Source organism: Tamandua tetradactyla, chromosome 6, assembly GCF_023851605.1.
Source record: "Tamandua tetradactyla isolate mTamTet1 chromosome 6, mTamTet1.pri, whole genome shotgun sequence".
Classification (NCBI taxonomy): domain Eukaryota; kingdom Metazoa; phylum Chordata; class Mammalia; order Pilosa; family Myrmecophagidae; genus Tamandua; species Tamandua tetradactyla.
The window spans coordinates 149,117,688-149,135,337 of record NC_135332.1 but is presented as its reverse complement, the minus strand read 5'-3'; the positions used below and the strand labels follow the sequence as shown (position 1 = coordinate 149,135,337).

At 33.6% G+C, this 17,650-nt stretch overlaps 1 protein-coding gene across 4 annotated transcripts in view; it reads left to right on the top strand.

Annotated features, from left to right (window-relative positions):
- Window positions 1-17,650, top strand: part of LRP12 (LDL receptor related protein 12) — a 61,578-nt gene that overhangs the window by 40,050 nt on the left and 3,878 nt on the right. For all 4 annotated transcript variants that reach the window (XM_077167452.1, XM_077167451.1, XM_077167450.1 and 1 more), the window contains 4 exons: window positions 7,787-7,922; window positions 12,355-12,557; window positions 14,100-15,204; window positions 16,347-16,479. In XM_077167452.1, the coding sequence (XP_077023567.1) occupies window positions 7,787-7,922; window positions 12,355-12,557; window positions 14,100-15,204; window positions 16,347-16,479 (1,577 nt within the window). The remainder of the gene's footprint in view (window positions 1-7,786; window positions 7,923-12,354; window positions 12,558-14,099; window positions 15,205-16,346; window positions 16,480-17,650) is intronic.

Here is a 17,650-nt window from a genome sequence, read left to right as displayed (position 1 = left end):
GTATATATCATAAATTAAAATCTGTATGTATTTAGTTTAGTCTTTTAGTGTAGATTAGTACCACCCTTGTAATAATACTGTTGTCTGTTATTTTTCATTCCAGATATCTTTACACATTAGATTCACTATGAATTAAATAGGCTTTTGGGAGGTTAGTCAGGTAACTACTCACTGTATACTTCTCTGAAGAAGATACTGTCCTAGTTGAAATCTGCTTTCTTTGAATGAACATTAAGAATTTATTTAATTGGAGTTTTCTATTTCTAAAGTCATAGGAAATATGTAAAAATATAGAGATATATATCATCATACATGAATGCTTTTATCTGAAGATGCTGACCAAAGTAAATTAAAAAGATATGTTTCTTGGAGATGTTTGTATTACACGATAAGTAGTACTAGTAATGAAAAATACTCTCAAGTACAAAAAATTGATACTGGTAGTTAAGAGATGTGCTAAAGAAACAAAATGAGCAAAGACAGTCATTTGTTCCATAACACTACATATGTGTTTCTGGAAAACCTCACATTCTGCAAAATCACACACTAAAATAACAGAACTTCTGAGGAAAGGAGGGTTGGCACAGATCACTTGAAACTTATGTAACTTTGTAAGTATAGCCCTAACAAAATATCACTGTGAATATTAGCACAGTCAAATATCTACTCATATTTGTTCCTAGAATCAGGCCATCCTTTGCAGCTCTGTATCCTGGAGTTCATGCTTCTTCATTAAACATATTTGCTTCTCACAGAGACCAAGTTAATCAAAACTAAAAATAGAATTTGGAATTATACTTCATCATTCAAAGTAGCGTTTTCTGTTTTGTTTTGTTTTTTCTTTTTCATAGCAGAGAAATGACTTCACATCTTCATCTATGCTTACTGCTTCCCAAGATAGCTTCACATAGTGGAAAGCCAAGTATTCCTTAAGCCAGTCAAGCAACAGCTTCTTACAGTAAAGGAGGATGCTTCTGTAAGATTTTTATATATTTTTTCAAACTGAAAGCTCCTACCTCTGGTTGATTCATATCATTAACCTGCTGGGAATAAAATAGTATACAACTTCACATTATACTGACAAGATTTCTCTATTTGCCAATCATATATGAGCTAGTTCTTATTGAAGAATTAACAAAAGGTAGGGGTAGAATGAATGTAGGTAAAGGAAGGTTAGATTTGGTATGTTTTGTTTGCTGGTATAGTAAAAAATCTAGAAAGGTAAGATACAAACCAGCAGAACCATATAAACAGTTTTGGTTTTAAACAGGAAGATTGATTTCCTAAAGCAAAGTTTTATAATTGTGTTTTCCAACCCCATCTTTACCCTGGCTTCTATCCATGGCAGATAACCAGTTAAACATGGCATAACAGCTTGTTCTTTCCAGAGCCTAGTAGTGCCCAGCATATATTAAATAATCATTGTCCTCTTTCCCAGTTCACCTGAACACAGGCTTCATGGCCATCTCAAGTCAGCATTCCAGGAAATAACTACCAACCAGTCACTTGGCATGTAATGTGATATTATTTATTGACAGTTTACTGTAATCCAAACAGTGTGCTAAATGCTTTACCAAAATGATGTTATTTAATTTTTCCATTACTCTATGAACTCTGTAGTGGTTTAATCCGCATTTTACAAGGGAGGAAATGGAGGCTTAAGTATTATCAAATTGATCATAATAATAAGCTGCCTCAAATCTTTTGTGTCAGAAGGCATAATATGTAATGAATAATGGTAGTATAATATAATAAACTAGGGAAAAATGAAATTACATTGGGTGGTAGTATTTGAGATAATGTATTATGATGAGTTGGGATTGGAAAGTCATTATAATGCACAAAATAATGAAAACAATGACTCGGAGGAAGTCAGCTAGAACACTGGGGCAAGTTATATATGATATAAAATATCTTGATTCCCCAAGAGATAGTGAGGCAGCCCCAATTTCTGATTTTTGAATTTCCAGTTCTGGGGCCTATGAGGCCTGGCTTTACATTTGTTTTTTGTTGTTGTTGTTGTTGTTTTGTTTTCTGTCCTTTAAAGTACTTGTGATTGCATATAGTATCTTAAATTCCCTTTGTACCTAAACTTGGTGACATGACTATTCCTTCAACCAAATATCTAAGGCAGTGAAGATTCAGAATATAGAAAAAAGAGGTTTGGAGGAACAAACTTACAAATTAAGTTCTAATCGTATTGAATTTGAGCTTGGGATGTCCATTGCTGCATCTTGATGATTTATCAGAAATATAGTGGAACTCAATCATGATGATAAGAGAAAGAGGTGAATGATTTGGGGCTGAAGTAGACCTTGGAAATATTTACATAGCAGCCCCTTATTTAAAAATGAAGACTTCAAGTCCCAAAAAGGTTTAGTTGTTTGCACTATGGCAAAGCCTGTAAGTGGAAGATATTGTCAAGGTTTTTTTTATTCCAAATCTACCAGTGTGTATAGGCAAACTTAATCCAAAGAGAGGAAAAAAAGTTTTCAAATGGTTTGTAATGGTAATCTTATTCTTTCAGCATTTGAATTTATTCTTTCTCACATATAGAAGGAAATAAGATGTGGTTCTACTAAGGTATATTTACCTGTATGTGCAGTGTATTGTATGCACAAAAATACGTTGATAAAAAACCATTGACTGTGCCTGAGACTTACTTCCAGAGAACCTCTTTTGTTGCTCAGATGTGACCTTTATCTCTCTTAAAGCCCAACTTTGCAAGTAAAACATATCCCTCCCCCCTACATGGAACATGGCATCCAGGGGTGAAAGTCTCCCTGGCAAAAAGTAATGTGAATCCCAGGAATGAGCTTGGCCCTGGCACTGTGGGAATGACAATGCCTGCCTAACCAAATGGGGGAAAAGATTGTAACTAGTGACTGAGAGAGTTAAAATAATCAAGAGGATATTCTGGATGCTTCTCTTATGCAAGCTTCAGTTAGATATTGCTACTTAACATGGTTTACCAAATCCCAACCAAAATTATTCCTGCCAACCCTGAAGAACACCAAGGGCGCTATCTGAGATTCTACAAATGTTCCATGCACTAAGATAAGTTTCCAGAAATCTATAACCTCCAGATAGGTTCCTAGGCCCGATAAATCCTGAAATCCAGAGGGACCAGCCTTTCCAGAACATCAACTAGTTCCATCTCCCATCCCATATTATCAACAGCCCTTTTCAACATGAAAAAGGTTAGAATGGACATGGCTCAAATACCCCTAAAGATTGGGAGAAAGATCAAAGGAGAAGGAGAACATATAACAAGATAGAATTTAACAAATGAGTATGACTCGTTATATCAATATTTCTTTTAGTCTTTGGTGTCTTGGGGCAGCTAGAAGGAAAAACCTAAAATTGTTTAACTTGCAGAGTTGGGCTTAAAGAGAGAGAAAGGCCCCATCTGAGCAACAAAAGAGGTCCTTTGGAAGTAACTCCAAGGCACAGCCAGAGGCTTTTTTTTAACCCATACCAAACTCTGAAATCTGTTCTATAACTACTAGTTACAGTGTACTTTGAAATTTATTGCTTTTTGGTACATGTGTTATATTTCACAATTAAAAAAAAAGCCATTGGCTGACTTTTGGCCAAGTGATCTTTATTAAGAAAAGGGTACCAAATCTACTCAGTGAGGAAAGAAGATTCTCTACAAAAAATGGTGCTGGGAGAACTGGATATCCCTATGCAAAAGAATGAGGATGGGCCCTTACCTCACACCATACATAAAAATTAACTCAAAATTGATCAAAGACCTAAATACAAGAACTAAAACCATAAAATTCCTAGAAGAAAACATGAAGAAACAGCTTCAGGACTTGTGTGAGGCAGTGATTTCTTAAACTTTATACCAAAAACATGAACAACAAAAGGAAAACAAATAGGGCGGGCCATCGTGGCTCAGCAGGCAGAGTTCTTGCCTGTCATGCTTGAGACCCAGGTTCGATTTCTGGTGCCTACTCATGCAAAAAAAAAAAAAAGTGGGACGTAATTAAAATTAAAAATTTTTGTGCATCATGGACCTTACTTATCAAGAAAGTAAAAAGACAATTTACAAAATGGGAAACAATATTTGGAAAACATACACATGAAAAGGATGTGCTATCCAGAATATATGAATAAGTCCTACAACTCAACAACAGCACAATTAAAAATGGTCTGCAGATTTGAATAGATGTTTGTCCAAAGAAGATACACAAATAGCCAAAAGGTACATGAAAAAGGGCTTAACATCATTAGTCATTAGGGAAATGCAAATAAAGCACATAATGAGTTACCAGCTCACACCCACTAGAATGACTTCTATTAAAAAAGCAAAATAGTAAGTGTTAGCTTGTGGAGAAATAGGTATACTCATTCATTGTTGGTAGAAATATAAAATGTTGCAGCTGTTGTAGAAAACAGTTTGATGGTTCCTCAGAAAGTTGAGTATAGAATTACCATAAGGCCCCACAGTCTCACTTCTAGGTAAATACCGAAAAGAATTGGAAACAGATACTCAAACAGATATTTGTATACCTGTGTTCATAGTGGCATTATTCACAATTGCCAAAAGATGGAAGCAATCAAGTGTCCATCAAGCAATGAATGCATAAATAAAATGTGGTGTGTGTATATATATTCCATGTTTATATGGAACTTTATTCATCCATAAAAAGGAATGAAATCCTGATGCATGCCACAACGTGGATGAACCTGGAAGACTTCATGTTGAATGAAATAAGCCAGATACAGAAGGACAAATACTGTATGATCTCACCTATATGAAATAAGCAGAATATGCAAATTCATAGGTCAGGAACTCTAGAGTACAGGTAACAGGGCAAGGTAGGGTTGAGGAATGGGAGGGGTGATGATAAAGTTTTGACAGTGGATGGTGGTGATGGAGGCACAACTTTGTGAATGTAATTAACACTACTAAATTGTATATTTGAAAAGGGATTGAAAAAAAGGAAAATTTCAGGTTATGTATATGTTACCATACATCTATACACACAAACCCATAGGACTGTACAACACAGAGTGAACCCTAACATAAATAGTGGGCTAAAGTTAAGGACATAATCTTAATAATATTGTTTCATCAGTTGTAATGGAAGTATCACACTTATACAAAATGTTAAAATAAGGAAAAGTGTAAGAGGAAAGATATGGGAACTCTCCTTTCTGCATGATTTTTCTGTAACCATGTAATTAAAAGCAAAAACAAAAGCCATTGGTTGGATGTAGAACAAAATGCTAAATTCAGTCATGTTGCAGATATACTAAATTGAGTCAATGTATGTATTCATAACCAATTCATATTTTATAATAATACTACCAAATTACTTACTGAATTAGAAATGTAGAACACAGAATTTTAACCATTCTTATTTGTGTATGGTGTGCCTTATCTTTGGGCAGTTGCGTTGAACATCCAAATCAGAATTTAACTTTAGTTTTTAGTCTAAGAGCACCACCTATGGGTTTCTGAAGGATTTGGAAAAAGAATTTTAAAACTTAATAAAACAAAAACCTAATACACTTCTTTCTAGTTTTTTCCTCTAGTTAGTCTGTCTGTTTGAAATAAAAGCTAACAATTTTCTGCTTTGTCAGAAATTGCTCTCCACCTTGCCCCCTAATTTTTGGCTGTATCCTACTGCTGCTAAATGAGCTAGTTAGTATCTGAGTATTTATATACCAGTACAGCATCACAATTCTAATTTAAATATAAACTAAAAATTGTATTATTCTCTTTAAGGTAGGTAAATCTTTTAATGAAAATAAACAATTTTATACATTCTGGGGGAATGGTGATGATTGTTTTGCTACTTTGTGTTTGTTTATATCTTCATGAACTTAATTCTTTTATTATACTGCTTCAGAAAACTTCAGCAAGAGATAATGAAGGAAAAAATGGTCGTTTTATAAATGATTTAAGTTATCTTTTTCATTAAATTCTTATGATGTTAACTCATTAGAGCAAAGTGGAAACAAAACTCTGGTGCTTTATCGTTAATATACTCTTAAAAATAGAATTACATTTGGATAAATTTAATCTTTCTCTAGTATCACTTACTAATATTTGCATTTGGTGAGGGAAATTTACTTAGTGAATTTAATAACTGAAAAAATTGAAAGCTTTAAATATGCATGGGCAATGAGGTGCATGCTAGGCCCTTGATATATATCCTTGTGTTCTGTACCATGAATATTCATGTTTTAGTAGTGATTAAAACAAGATCATTTTGCTAATGTACCCTAATTCCAGGGTAGAGTCATTATAGGTATGAATATTTTTTTTCTGCAGTAGACTAGACTGTAAAACCTTGATTGCATGTTTTCTTCAGGGAATGGGTTGTTCTATAGAAATAAGAATTGCCTCGTCAAGCAGTATAGCTTGCTTTATTTAGATTATTGTAGATAAGGTTTTCCTAAATTACATAGTATGCTTTCTAGTATTTTTAACCTGAATTGGACAGAATATAGCCTGTTAAAAAGGGGGAAAAAAGAGGTCATCTTTCCAAGTTATAATTGTAACAAGGATATATAGCTGTCAACAAATTGGATCTTTAACAGCAAAACTGAAAAGGCATGGGTATTCATTCAGACCATGTTTTATACTAGATATCATTTTTATACTGATTCATTTATTCACTCAACAGCCCTTTTAAATAGGTATGAAAATTAACTTACTAATCATTACTATATAATGCACCAGTTTTATATTTTGGAAGATGGGTAATAGTCTATGTATTCTAAGCTTCTGTGCCTTTTGGGTTCAGTATATTCTTTTTATTATTTCTCTGAAAATTGTTTGTGTCACTTTTCTGATAATTGTCTGTGTACCTACTGACAGCTACTGTCACCACTTCTACTTTGCTGCTTCTTATTTACTATGACTTTTAAAAAATCAAATAATCCAATTTGTTGAAATTGTATTAATTAGAAATTCTAGGATCGCTAATTAGTTCTTCTGAAAGGTTATATTTTTTACATATTTTTGGTAGCCCAGTGATTTTTCCTTCTTTATTTGGGGAAGAATGCACTGTCAGATTATCTCCTGAATTCTGGATAGGTAAGATGTTGACTATGTTACATGTACTGCATTTTACATAGTATATTTTAATCATTGAATTTTTTAATCCTTTATTTTTTAAGTAATTCAGGAAATCATGTCTGGCCTGCTAGTAGTACAGTTTGATAGTATTAATAAAATAAGTTAGATGGCTACTTTACAGTAATTTCAAAATGTTTTGTCTCTTCAATCATCCAATAACTTAATAACAAAAGTTACAATTCAGCATTTTACTATTATGTTTATATATGCCTTCCCTCAATTATTTTGTTCTGAAGACTATTCCTGTAATTTTCTCTCATTTTAGGTGCCCTCAAAGCAGCATGGCACTTAAGGATCTACATACACTACTTCAGTAAATATTTAACTGTGGGTAGTTCATAATATAATAAAGAGAATAAATTTCAAAGATGGTATTTGTAGATGGACAGACAGACAGATTGGTCAATCACTCAATCTCCATGGCTAAAGCTAGCAGTCCCGACTCTTTAAATTATTAAGCTATCCAAATAGAAATCTGTGCCTGTCCATAATGTGAACTTAATTAGGAAAAAAGACTGTCTAAAAGGGAGGAAAATATTAGAATAATAGAAGCTTTTTAAGGTTGACAACACCACATTTTATTGTGTATTTGATGTTTGAAGTTTTTTAAAAAAAACATTGATTTACTTAATGCAGGGTTTTAAGTTATAATAATTAGCTAAGATTGTTTTGGCTATCTTCCAGCTTGTGGAGAGACTCCAGAACAAATTCGAGCACCAAGTGGGGTAATCACCAGCCCAGGCTGGCCTTCTGAATATCCTACCAAAGTCAACTGTAGCTGGTTCATAAAGGCAAACCCAGGTGAAATCATTACCATAAGGTAATTCTCATACCTTTCTGTATTATTATATTTTATTGTAAAATATAAGTTCAACATTTCATTACTTGACACACAGTAATATAAAAGGAAGCTTCTCAGAAAATATAGCAAGTTAATAACTTTTGTTCACCCTAGGGATAAGAATAGTGACCCGTCCTTTACCTGCTATTAGTAGAGCATGTGTTTTGCCCTAATAGTAGTAGTGGGTTTGCATCAAGCGATCTACTTTCTTCCTGGCCACCTTTTAACAAAAGGTACACATTTGCAAAATAGCTTATTAGATAACTCTTTGATCATGAGACAAATAGAAACGAAACTCACTAACCTCTTTGGGGATGTAGTCCATTTTCTCAATATCACTAGTAGAGTCATCTAACTAAATGAGTTGAGTTATTACAGACATCTATGTGTGTGCCTCCACACATATGTTTGTATATGTATACACATGTATCTATGTCTATATATATAAAACTTGAAATGAACTAATAATGGATAGATCCTAAATCTAGAAGAAAAATCTTGCTCTTTTTTTTATAACTTTCAAACAAAAGAAATTTGTTGAGAATACAAGTGAAAGGGATTCCTAGGAGAAATGACCATAAGTTTAAGATTTTAAGAATAAATATGAGTATGAAAGATTAAGACTAATTTTAAAAACGCTTAGTGAATTGGTTGCATAGAAAAATGGTGTGGGAAATAGGTATCAAGAAGAAATTCAGCAGAACAACATATTGCTTGCTTAAGGAAATCACATCAAGGCCAATGGAAAAGAATATTTGCTTGCCTGAAGGAACACACATAGTGTACTTAAACAAAGAACTGCAGTTGTAGCTATAACACAAATAAGAAGGTCATTTCCATTGCAGAGAGAGCATTCTGCTATGGTACAAAGCCACCTTTGATATTCTTTTCATGTGTGACATTTTTATGGGTAAAAATCATGAAATTTTACATTTAGAAGGGGTTTTACAGATTGGACCCAAATGCCTTCATTTTATATTTTTAAAGAGGAGTCTTGTTAACTTAATCTACTTTTGCATCTTTTCCCCATCTTCTTTTTTTATATCCATTAACTAATAAGAGAACCAGTCTCTCTTGACAAACCTAACTATAGTCTATCCCCTTTTTTCTGTGGCATAAGGAGGGGCCATATGGCTTGTTTTACCTTTAGTGCCCTCTGCCTCAGGCCGCATCTTCTGGAACCCCTGGAGTTGATCTTATATAGACCCTGCCCCACTTCACTGTGAGTGTGATTCTCTTGCCTGGTTGACTGGTAAGGTGCACCATTAAGGTTATCCTTCTGAAACACTGCCAGTATTGACATCTGAAGTAGGCATATTTTCTATTACTTGTAATATGACCAAGTATAAATGTGTTTCAAAATAACATAACATTTTTACTATAAGGATTCTGAGAATTGATTTCTTTTTTTAACATGAAAGTAGAATTTATGGAGATTTTTATCTTTTACCCTAAAATATCCAACCCCAAAATTAAACTTGCAGCCAATCAGCTAAGTTGCATAAAACATGGAAATTCTTGTCAGTACAGAGGAGGTTGTTTTTTCATGGAGTACTGCCATTTGCTTCTCATCACGCAGTGGATCCTTGAGATTTCACAACCTGACTATACACTAAAAACCAAGAGCAATACAGAAAGGCAAAACAAAATTATAGCTGAGCCCTATATCTAAAGAGAGATTTCTTAAATTCTGCAAAGTGCTCATAAATGTGGACTTAGCATGGCCTAATAAGGATGAGGAGGTGAATCTAGTAATTGCCCTTGTTCTTGAATAGTGCCATTACCATGATGATACCATAATTAGGAAAAGGTGACACGTACACAAAGTCAGGTAAGTTTCATGTGTGGATATGGATCTAAAATCAGTAATTTATTCAAAAGAATCATATCCTGTGAGGTGATTCTTTTAGCATACAAAAATGAGTCAGTATAAGGAAATTTTAAATTCATTCACTATTAAAAGAAAAAGTATGAGGTTATTTAGACTAGATAGATATTTTAAAGCAGTTTGGTAAAATGAAAACAAAAATTCATTCCTGCATTTAAAATATTTAAATCTGTAGTAAAATGGAATTAGATACTTGGTTTTTAAATATCTAGATAAAAGAGTAAGCCTAAAATTTTAAGTTCTAAACTATTACTGAGAGCACTCCACTAGTTAAAGGTGGTAACGAAAAAGTGCTTTTACTTTACTCCTCTCCCTTGAAACCCGCCAAAATCAACAAAGGCCACCTTATGAATAGGAAATAGAGGATTGGATCACAGCTTCCTCTTTGAAGCCAAGGAGATGAACTTCTGCCTGACCTAACATGGGACTGAGGCCTTAGTGCGATGGGAGGATACACCCTAACAAGTTCGCCACCTACTGGCTCTAACGGGATCTGCAGTCCTCTGAACTACTGTTTCAAAACAACTTTAGGTGGAGCCAGCTGCCACACTGGCATGATGGGGAACATAGAGGGCGAGAGGGAAAGGAGAAGAGAGAAAACCAGAAACCTTTCCCCCAAATAATCCTACAACCCAAATTCCAGAATGTATGAAAAACATCTAATGCTAAGAAAAACAGCCAGTAAAATCAATTTGGAACACAAATTTACCCCAGACAATATAAATTTTATTTTAGAGGTTCTTCCTTCACCTTATTTATACCATGAACATTTTTGGTAATCTAGTGAAACCGATGGCCCCTTTCCCCCAATAATGTTTTTAAATTCATGAATTTTAAATTCATGTAGCATTACAAATATTGAAAAATACCTGATAGCTACTGAAATACAGCTATCAAGTATTTTTCAATATTTTTAATATAGTAATATAAGCTTATTTATCAACACATTGACAAGATCAAGTCATGGGTCTAATAACTACTGTAGTTTCAAAGTAGGTATGAGTGTAAACAACATTCTCAGATATCTGTAGCAGTTGAAATATAGTATGAAAATATCTGTGATTTTTGTTAGTGACAGTGGTGTACTGTAAATACTCATAGGGTTTGTTTATATTCATAATCAAAGGAAATGCTAAATTTCAGTGAGGTTCATGTAAGTAAAGTTGTAATTTTTTTTTGAGAGGCTAATAAAAATAATGATTCCTTTACTTTGCACTTTGTTTAAAAAGAAGTGTTACAATATTTGAATTTAAACATCAAAAAATAACTACAGAAGAAATAGAAATAACAACCTTGAGCAACTAGGACAGAAAAAAAAATCTTAAAACAAGAACTTTATTAAAATAAAAGAAGACAGGAAAGGAGGAAAAATAAGAAATGCATTCCACTTTCTCCCAAATAAAAGAAAGATTATTAAATTAAAAACACATGGATTAATTCATCTATCCTTTAAGAGATTAACTGGTTTGGTTTATTGGTTGATTGTTTTATATGATCCTATTATAAAGGGCTTATAAAAACATACCTAAAATAAAACTAATGCAGGATATCTAAAAAGGGGAATAGAAAAAGATAAGCTTTGGAAGTGCTGATAAGAAAAAGCTAGTGGATTGCATTCAGTGGTAGAATGGAGATACATGTATAAAGATACTTCAAAGCATTGTTCATTATAGTGAAAAACTGGAAACAATCAATTATCTACTTTTTAAATAAAATTATTCAGAATTTTGAAAATTTTGAAAAAGGAAGTCTCCCCATATAATTCTGAGTTAGACTTCATTATCACTTATTTAAGGTAGAGGCAAGGAGATAAAATCACATCTTCACTTTTTGGTGATACTTGTTCAGATCAGGAAAATCACATTTTGGTTTCTCCTTTTTCATAAGCAATGGTTAATTTTGTATGTGCTTTTATTTTTTTGCCTTTTACTCATGTCCATATTTTATGAACCGTAAGATTTAATGTATTCCCAAATTGAGGGACTTTTCACTGAAAAATGTTCATTTTAAAATTTTTTTACTGTGCTCAGATTTGTGTCATTTGTCCTCCTGAAAATACAAGCTTATAAACTAAATTAAGCAGGTAGATGAATCAATCTAGTCTAAAAGAAGGCTGAATATCTGTGGGTGTACTTCATCAGATTACAGGATGATTTTACTGGTTCATATGTAGAACAATTTAGAAGTTCGCATTAATTGTAGTCTTTCCTAAACACACACATACACCAGAGAAGAACTAAAAAGGTGCCTACCATCACTGGTTTTTTGAGCATTGTATGTGAGTCTAAGAAAAAGAAGTATTCTGGAATCTGGGAAAGATATACATAGATATAGATGTAGATATATACATACGCAACGAAGCAGTATTATTTCCTAATCATATGGTTGTATGATCAATAGAAAACCCAGAAGAATCAATGAATGTATGAAAACTTATAATGATGTCTTCAGTTACATTATATTATGGGATTTTTTTTTCAAAAATTACTTTTCTTAATAGTCTTTCTGACTTTTTATTTGTAGTTTTCAGGATTTTGATATCCAAGGGTCCAGAAGATGCAGTTTGGACTGGCTGACAATCGAAACATACAAGAATATTGAGAGTTATAGAGCCTGTGGTTCCACAGTTCCACCGCCGTACATCTCTTCACAAGACCACGTCTGGATCAGGTTCCATTCAGATGGCAGCATTTCTAGAAAGGGTTTCAGATTAGCGTATTTTTCAGGTATGTTTTTAAATAAGAAAAAGATACTGAACAGAAGTCTATCTATCTATCTATCTGTCTATCTATCTATCTCTAGTATTTACTGCTCAATCACTTTGGGCTAGTCTGAGATAGAAGATGTATTCCTCAAATCTGGGTCTCAAGGGGTGTTTTGTATAATCCTAATTAAATGATCAATTTTATAAACTTAAATATGTTTGTTTTTAAAATAACTGTTTCTATCTCAAGTGCTTACCCATATCCTGAAAAAGATTTCAGAATATATTTTTGTTTGAGTGATTATTGAAAAGACATACCCAATTTCACCTTCATAGTTTATTGTCTCAAAAGAATAAAAACTTCTTTCATTATTCTTAAACTATTCAAAATGAGTGATCAGATGATACAAGTGTGAATAAGTTAGAGCACTAGAGTTAAAAGGTTTTGTGTTTTTTTTTTAACTTGGGCAGGCACCAGGAATCAAACCCTGGTCTCTGGCTTGGCAGGTGAGAACTCTGCCTGCTGAGCCATCATGGCCCACCCTAGAATTAAATGTTTTTTACTGAAAATTATTTTATATCTCCTGAAATTAAATGTTCTTCTTCAGCAAACATTAACTGCTTTTTAATCTTTTTTCTTAAGAATATGTCTTTGTAATATTTATTTAGTTTCTGATAAATAGGTAAATATTTATTTACCTATCAATATGTTGTTTGTAGAGAGTAAGTTTTAGCCCACCATTATCAAAATTTAGGGACTCTAGGGTCTCTTATTTTCTTTCCCTACTTTATTATTGTTAATATATTTAGGATGGTATACGAAGAGAATTAGAATTCTACAAAAACTTCAAATTTTTCTTTCCTCCTCTCCGTTTTGTTTTGAAGAATAAATTTGTACATTTAGCTTAGATTCTTGTGATATTTTTCAGTTGTCTTAAAATAATAGAAAATATAAACTGCAAATATTGTTTATGAGTATATGATCTGTTATAAAACAGTATAAAGTTCAACTTGAGGTAATCTTAGCAAAAGTTTGAATTTAATGGGCTTGCAAAATTACTGTAATTTACATAGGAAAATATTGTGTATGTTTATAGTGATAGAAAAGGATGAGAAAAATATGGAAAAATGATTCATCGAGTGATTATTGTGAGTGAATTTTTCTTCATCTAAACATTTAATATTTTTAAAATGATATTTATACAGTATTTTATTTTAAATTCTTAGGCAGTATATTGTAGAGGCTCATGAATTTTACATGTCCTGTAGTAAAATAGCTCTCTGCTAAAAAAGAATTAGTCATTTCTTTATTTGGATCAAAATGCAGAGTTCTCCATGGAACAAATGAGTGTTTAATTGGTTGAATTTCTGAGTAATTGGTATGCCAGTGCTAATTTGACATTAGAACTCAACCTGTTTTTTAAAACAATTTTTTAATGCCCTGTCACTTGGGAGTAAATCAGAGTTTATGAAATTATCACTTGTATTTTTTTTATCTTTTAAAGAGTGTTTTTTCTCCTTTCCGCCCACCTCCCTCCTCCCTATTACATTCCCCCCTCCCCAGGGAAATCTGAGGAACAAAACTGTGCTTGTGATCAGTTTCGTTGTGGTAATGGAAAGTGTATACCAGAAGCCTGGAGATGTAATAACATGGACGAATGCGGAGATAGTTCTGATGAAGAGATCTGTGCCAAAGAAGCTAATCCAGCAACAGCTGCTTCTTTTCAACCCTGTGCTTACAACCAGTTCCAGTGTCTATCTCGGTTTACCAAAGTTTACACTTGCCTTCCTGAATCTTTAAAATGTGATGGAAACATTGACTGCCTCGACCTAGGAGATGAGATAGACTGTGATGTGCCAACATGTGGGCAGTGGTTAAAATATTTTTATGGTACTTTTAATTCTCCCAATTACCCAGACTTTTATCCTCCCGGAAGCAATTGTACCTGGTTAATAGACACTGGTGATCATCGTAAAGTCATTTTACGCTTCACTGACTTTAAACTTGATGGTACTGGTTATGGTGATTATGTCAAAATATATGATGGATTAGAGGAGAATCCACACAAGCTTTTACGTGTGTTAACTGCTTTTGATTCTCACGCACCTCTTACAGTTGTTTCTTCTTCTGGACAGATAAGGGTACATTTTTGTGCTGATAAAGTAAATGCTGCAAGGGGATTTAATGCTACCTACCAAGTAGATGGCTTCTGTTTGCCATGGGAGATACCCTGCGGTGGTAACTGGGGTTGTTACACTGAGCAGCAGCGTTGCGATGGCTACTGGCATTGCCCAAATGGAAGGGATGAAGTCAACTGCACCATGTGCCAGAAGGAAGAATTTCCTTGTTCCCGAAACGGTGTCTGTTATCCTCGTTCTGATCGCTGCAACTACCAGAATCATTGCCCAAATGGCTCAGATGAAAAAAACTGCTTTTTCTGCCAGCCAGGAAACTTCCACTGTAAAAACAATCGTTGTGTTTTTGAAAGCTGGGTGTGTGATTCACAAGATGACTGCGGTGATGGCAGTGATGAAGAGAATTGCCCCGTAATTGTGCCTACCAGAGTCATCACTGCAGCTGTCATAGGGAGCCTCATCTGTGGCCTATTACTCGTCATTGCTTTGGGATGCACTTGTAAACTTTATTCTCTGAGGATGTTTGAACGAAGGTCAGTATCAACACAAAAATATAGCAGTTATGTTCCATATAGTTCAAACATGGCTAAAGTATTTACAAGTACTTTAGTGTGATTAGCAGTCTGTTTACATTCTGTATTAGTTTAGAAATGGACAAATATTTTTTATGGTTTATAACATTAGTGCAAAAAAGCCCAACACTCCAAAGGACACATTACAACTAACTACATGAGATGAGAAGCCAATCTGTATTTACCAGTTCCTCTTTTCAGGTAAACTGTTTTATAGGAGTTTTGCCAGCTATAGATCTCAGTTGTAGATTTTTACCTAACAGGTGGAAGGTCTGGGGCACAAGGCTAGTGTCCTGTTATAAAGCTCCGCGAGAGCCACACTTAGGGTTCTCGGTTCAGTAAGAAGTGTTAAAAGTGTAAAGTGTTAAAGTTAACTGTTAAAGGGTTTTTTGAGAAACAGAGTCTCACTACCAGAGCTGACCTTCAAGGAGAGTAGTCTTCAGTGTGTATAGGGTGAGTTGGATCTGGGAGAAGCTGATGGCAGAAAGGTCCTCTCGGCGGCTGTGACCTTCAGCCCCAGAAGAGTTACCAGTAATAACTTAACCAGGAACTTTACATACCATACAGCTAAAATGTAGATGCACACAAATATGACAGTGTTAGAGTAATCATTGCTGCATCTCTTCTTTGGGAAAGTATAAATGACCAAGAACACCTTTTACCACATTGCAGCATAAAGCACAATGAAGAATCAGAGGTCTTGAGCTCAAGAACTAGCTGTTCCTTATCTGAAAAAAATAAATGCACTGGACATGATGATTAAAGTGTCTTTAAAGAGCTTTTAAATACCCTCACCTGAAACCCCTTGTGCACTTAGGAGCTTAAAGATCTAATATTTTTATTTCTTCCTTTACATTTTAGAGGGATTTCCAATTTGTTCATACTGAGTGATCCAGGGCCCATGAGGACGGATTGCTTCATCTTTGTATTCCCAGTGTAGGGATAATGTAGATATTGAATGCATGTTGGCCGAATAGCTGAACTTTAAAAATGACCAAATATACTAAGATTCAGGTCATTCTAATTATTGATAATTGTTTAAATGTTGTTTTGCTTGCTTTTTTTTTTAACCCTTTTTATTAAATCGTTTTCTGCTCTCAAAGATCATTTGAAACACAGTTGTCAAGAGTGGAAGCAGAATTGTTAAGAAGAGAAGCACCTCCCTCTTATGGACAATTGATTGCTCAGGGTTTAATTCCACCAGTTGAAGATTTTCCTGTCTGTTCACCTAATCAGGTATATTGCAGTTTACAATTTCTGTGTCAGAACTTCCTAAAATGAAATCTATACCTATATATTGGTAAAGCAAGGACACTTAACTATAACTATGTCAGAATTTTTGTAATCAAGGTAAGTATTAAATATACAGAAGACCTGGAATTATAATACTTTGTCATTGTATTTTAACAAATTACAAAATGCAGAAATGTATCATTCATTCTTTACTACCTCTATTTTGATTCTTAGGCACTTTATAGTTCAGGATAGTTAGTGCATTAAAATTCATAAGTAACGTTTTCAACTTGAACTGAAAATTGAGAAGAATGTCTGAGATTGAATATTAATATTTTGGGATTTTTAAAAATTTCTCAGCAATTGTTTTTTTGTTTTTGTTTTTTTAAATCTTTTTAAATGCCTACAGTGTGTCAGGGTTTATTTTAGGCATATGGAAATAAAGTTAAATGTAAATTCATCCAGAAATATTTATAAAAATTGCTTCTGGTATTAGAGGTAAGAAAACTTGATAAACATTCTTTTGCCAGTGATTTAATTCTTTTTCAAAACTGAAGATCATTTTCTTCATGGTAAATGAAATTTCTATTATAGTCTGTCCTAAAGACTTACCTTAGTATTTTAGAAAATCTTTGTTAGAATTTGCACCTTAAAAAAGTTTCTCTGGGTATAATTTGCTAAGTAACAGTTTAAAAGTTCTGCTGGTTGGGTGTTTGTGTACAAAATAGGAAAAACCTAAATTGTAATTCTTTTATATTGTTGGCCCTGCTATAGGGAAGATATCTCTTGAGGTAGGAATTCAGACTGTGGTTCATTCCTCTCCATTCCATCTGCCCACTCACATCCATCGCCTCTAAGCCCTGAGACTGCCCTGTTCTCTAGGATTATTTACTCTTGTGAGAGAATTCTACTTCAACTGAGTTTTAAAGTAAAATAAGTTTATAATGGTAAAAAGATTTTATTCAGTTAATGAGATTAAACTTTGGAGTTTGAGATTTTTGGTATCAACTTTCTCTATCAATATAAAGAAATACTAGTCTTCTGATTTACCACCTCACTCAAAACGGGAATGCTTTCTACTTCATAAAGCTGAAGAAGTATATACAAGTATTTCTGAAATGTTCATCTTCTTTTAGACTCTAATGTTAAATTGGCAGTCTTTTAATGAAACAGA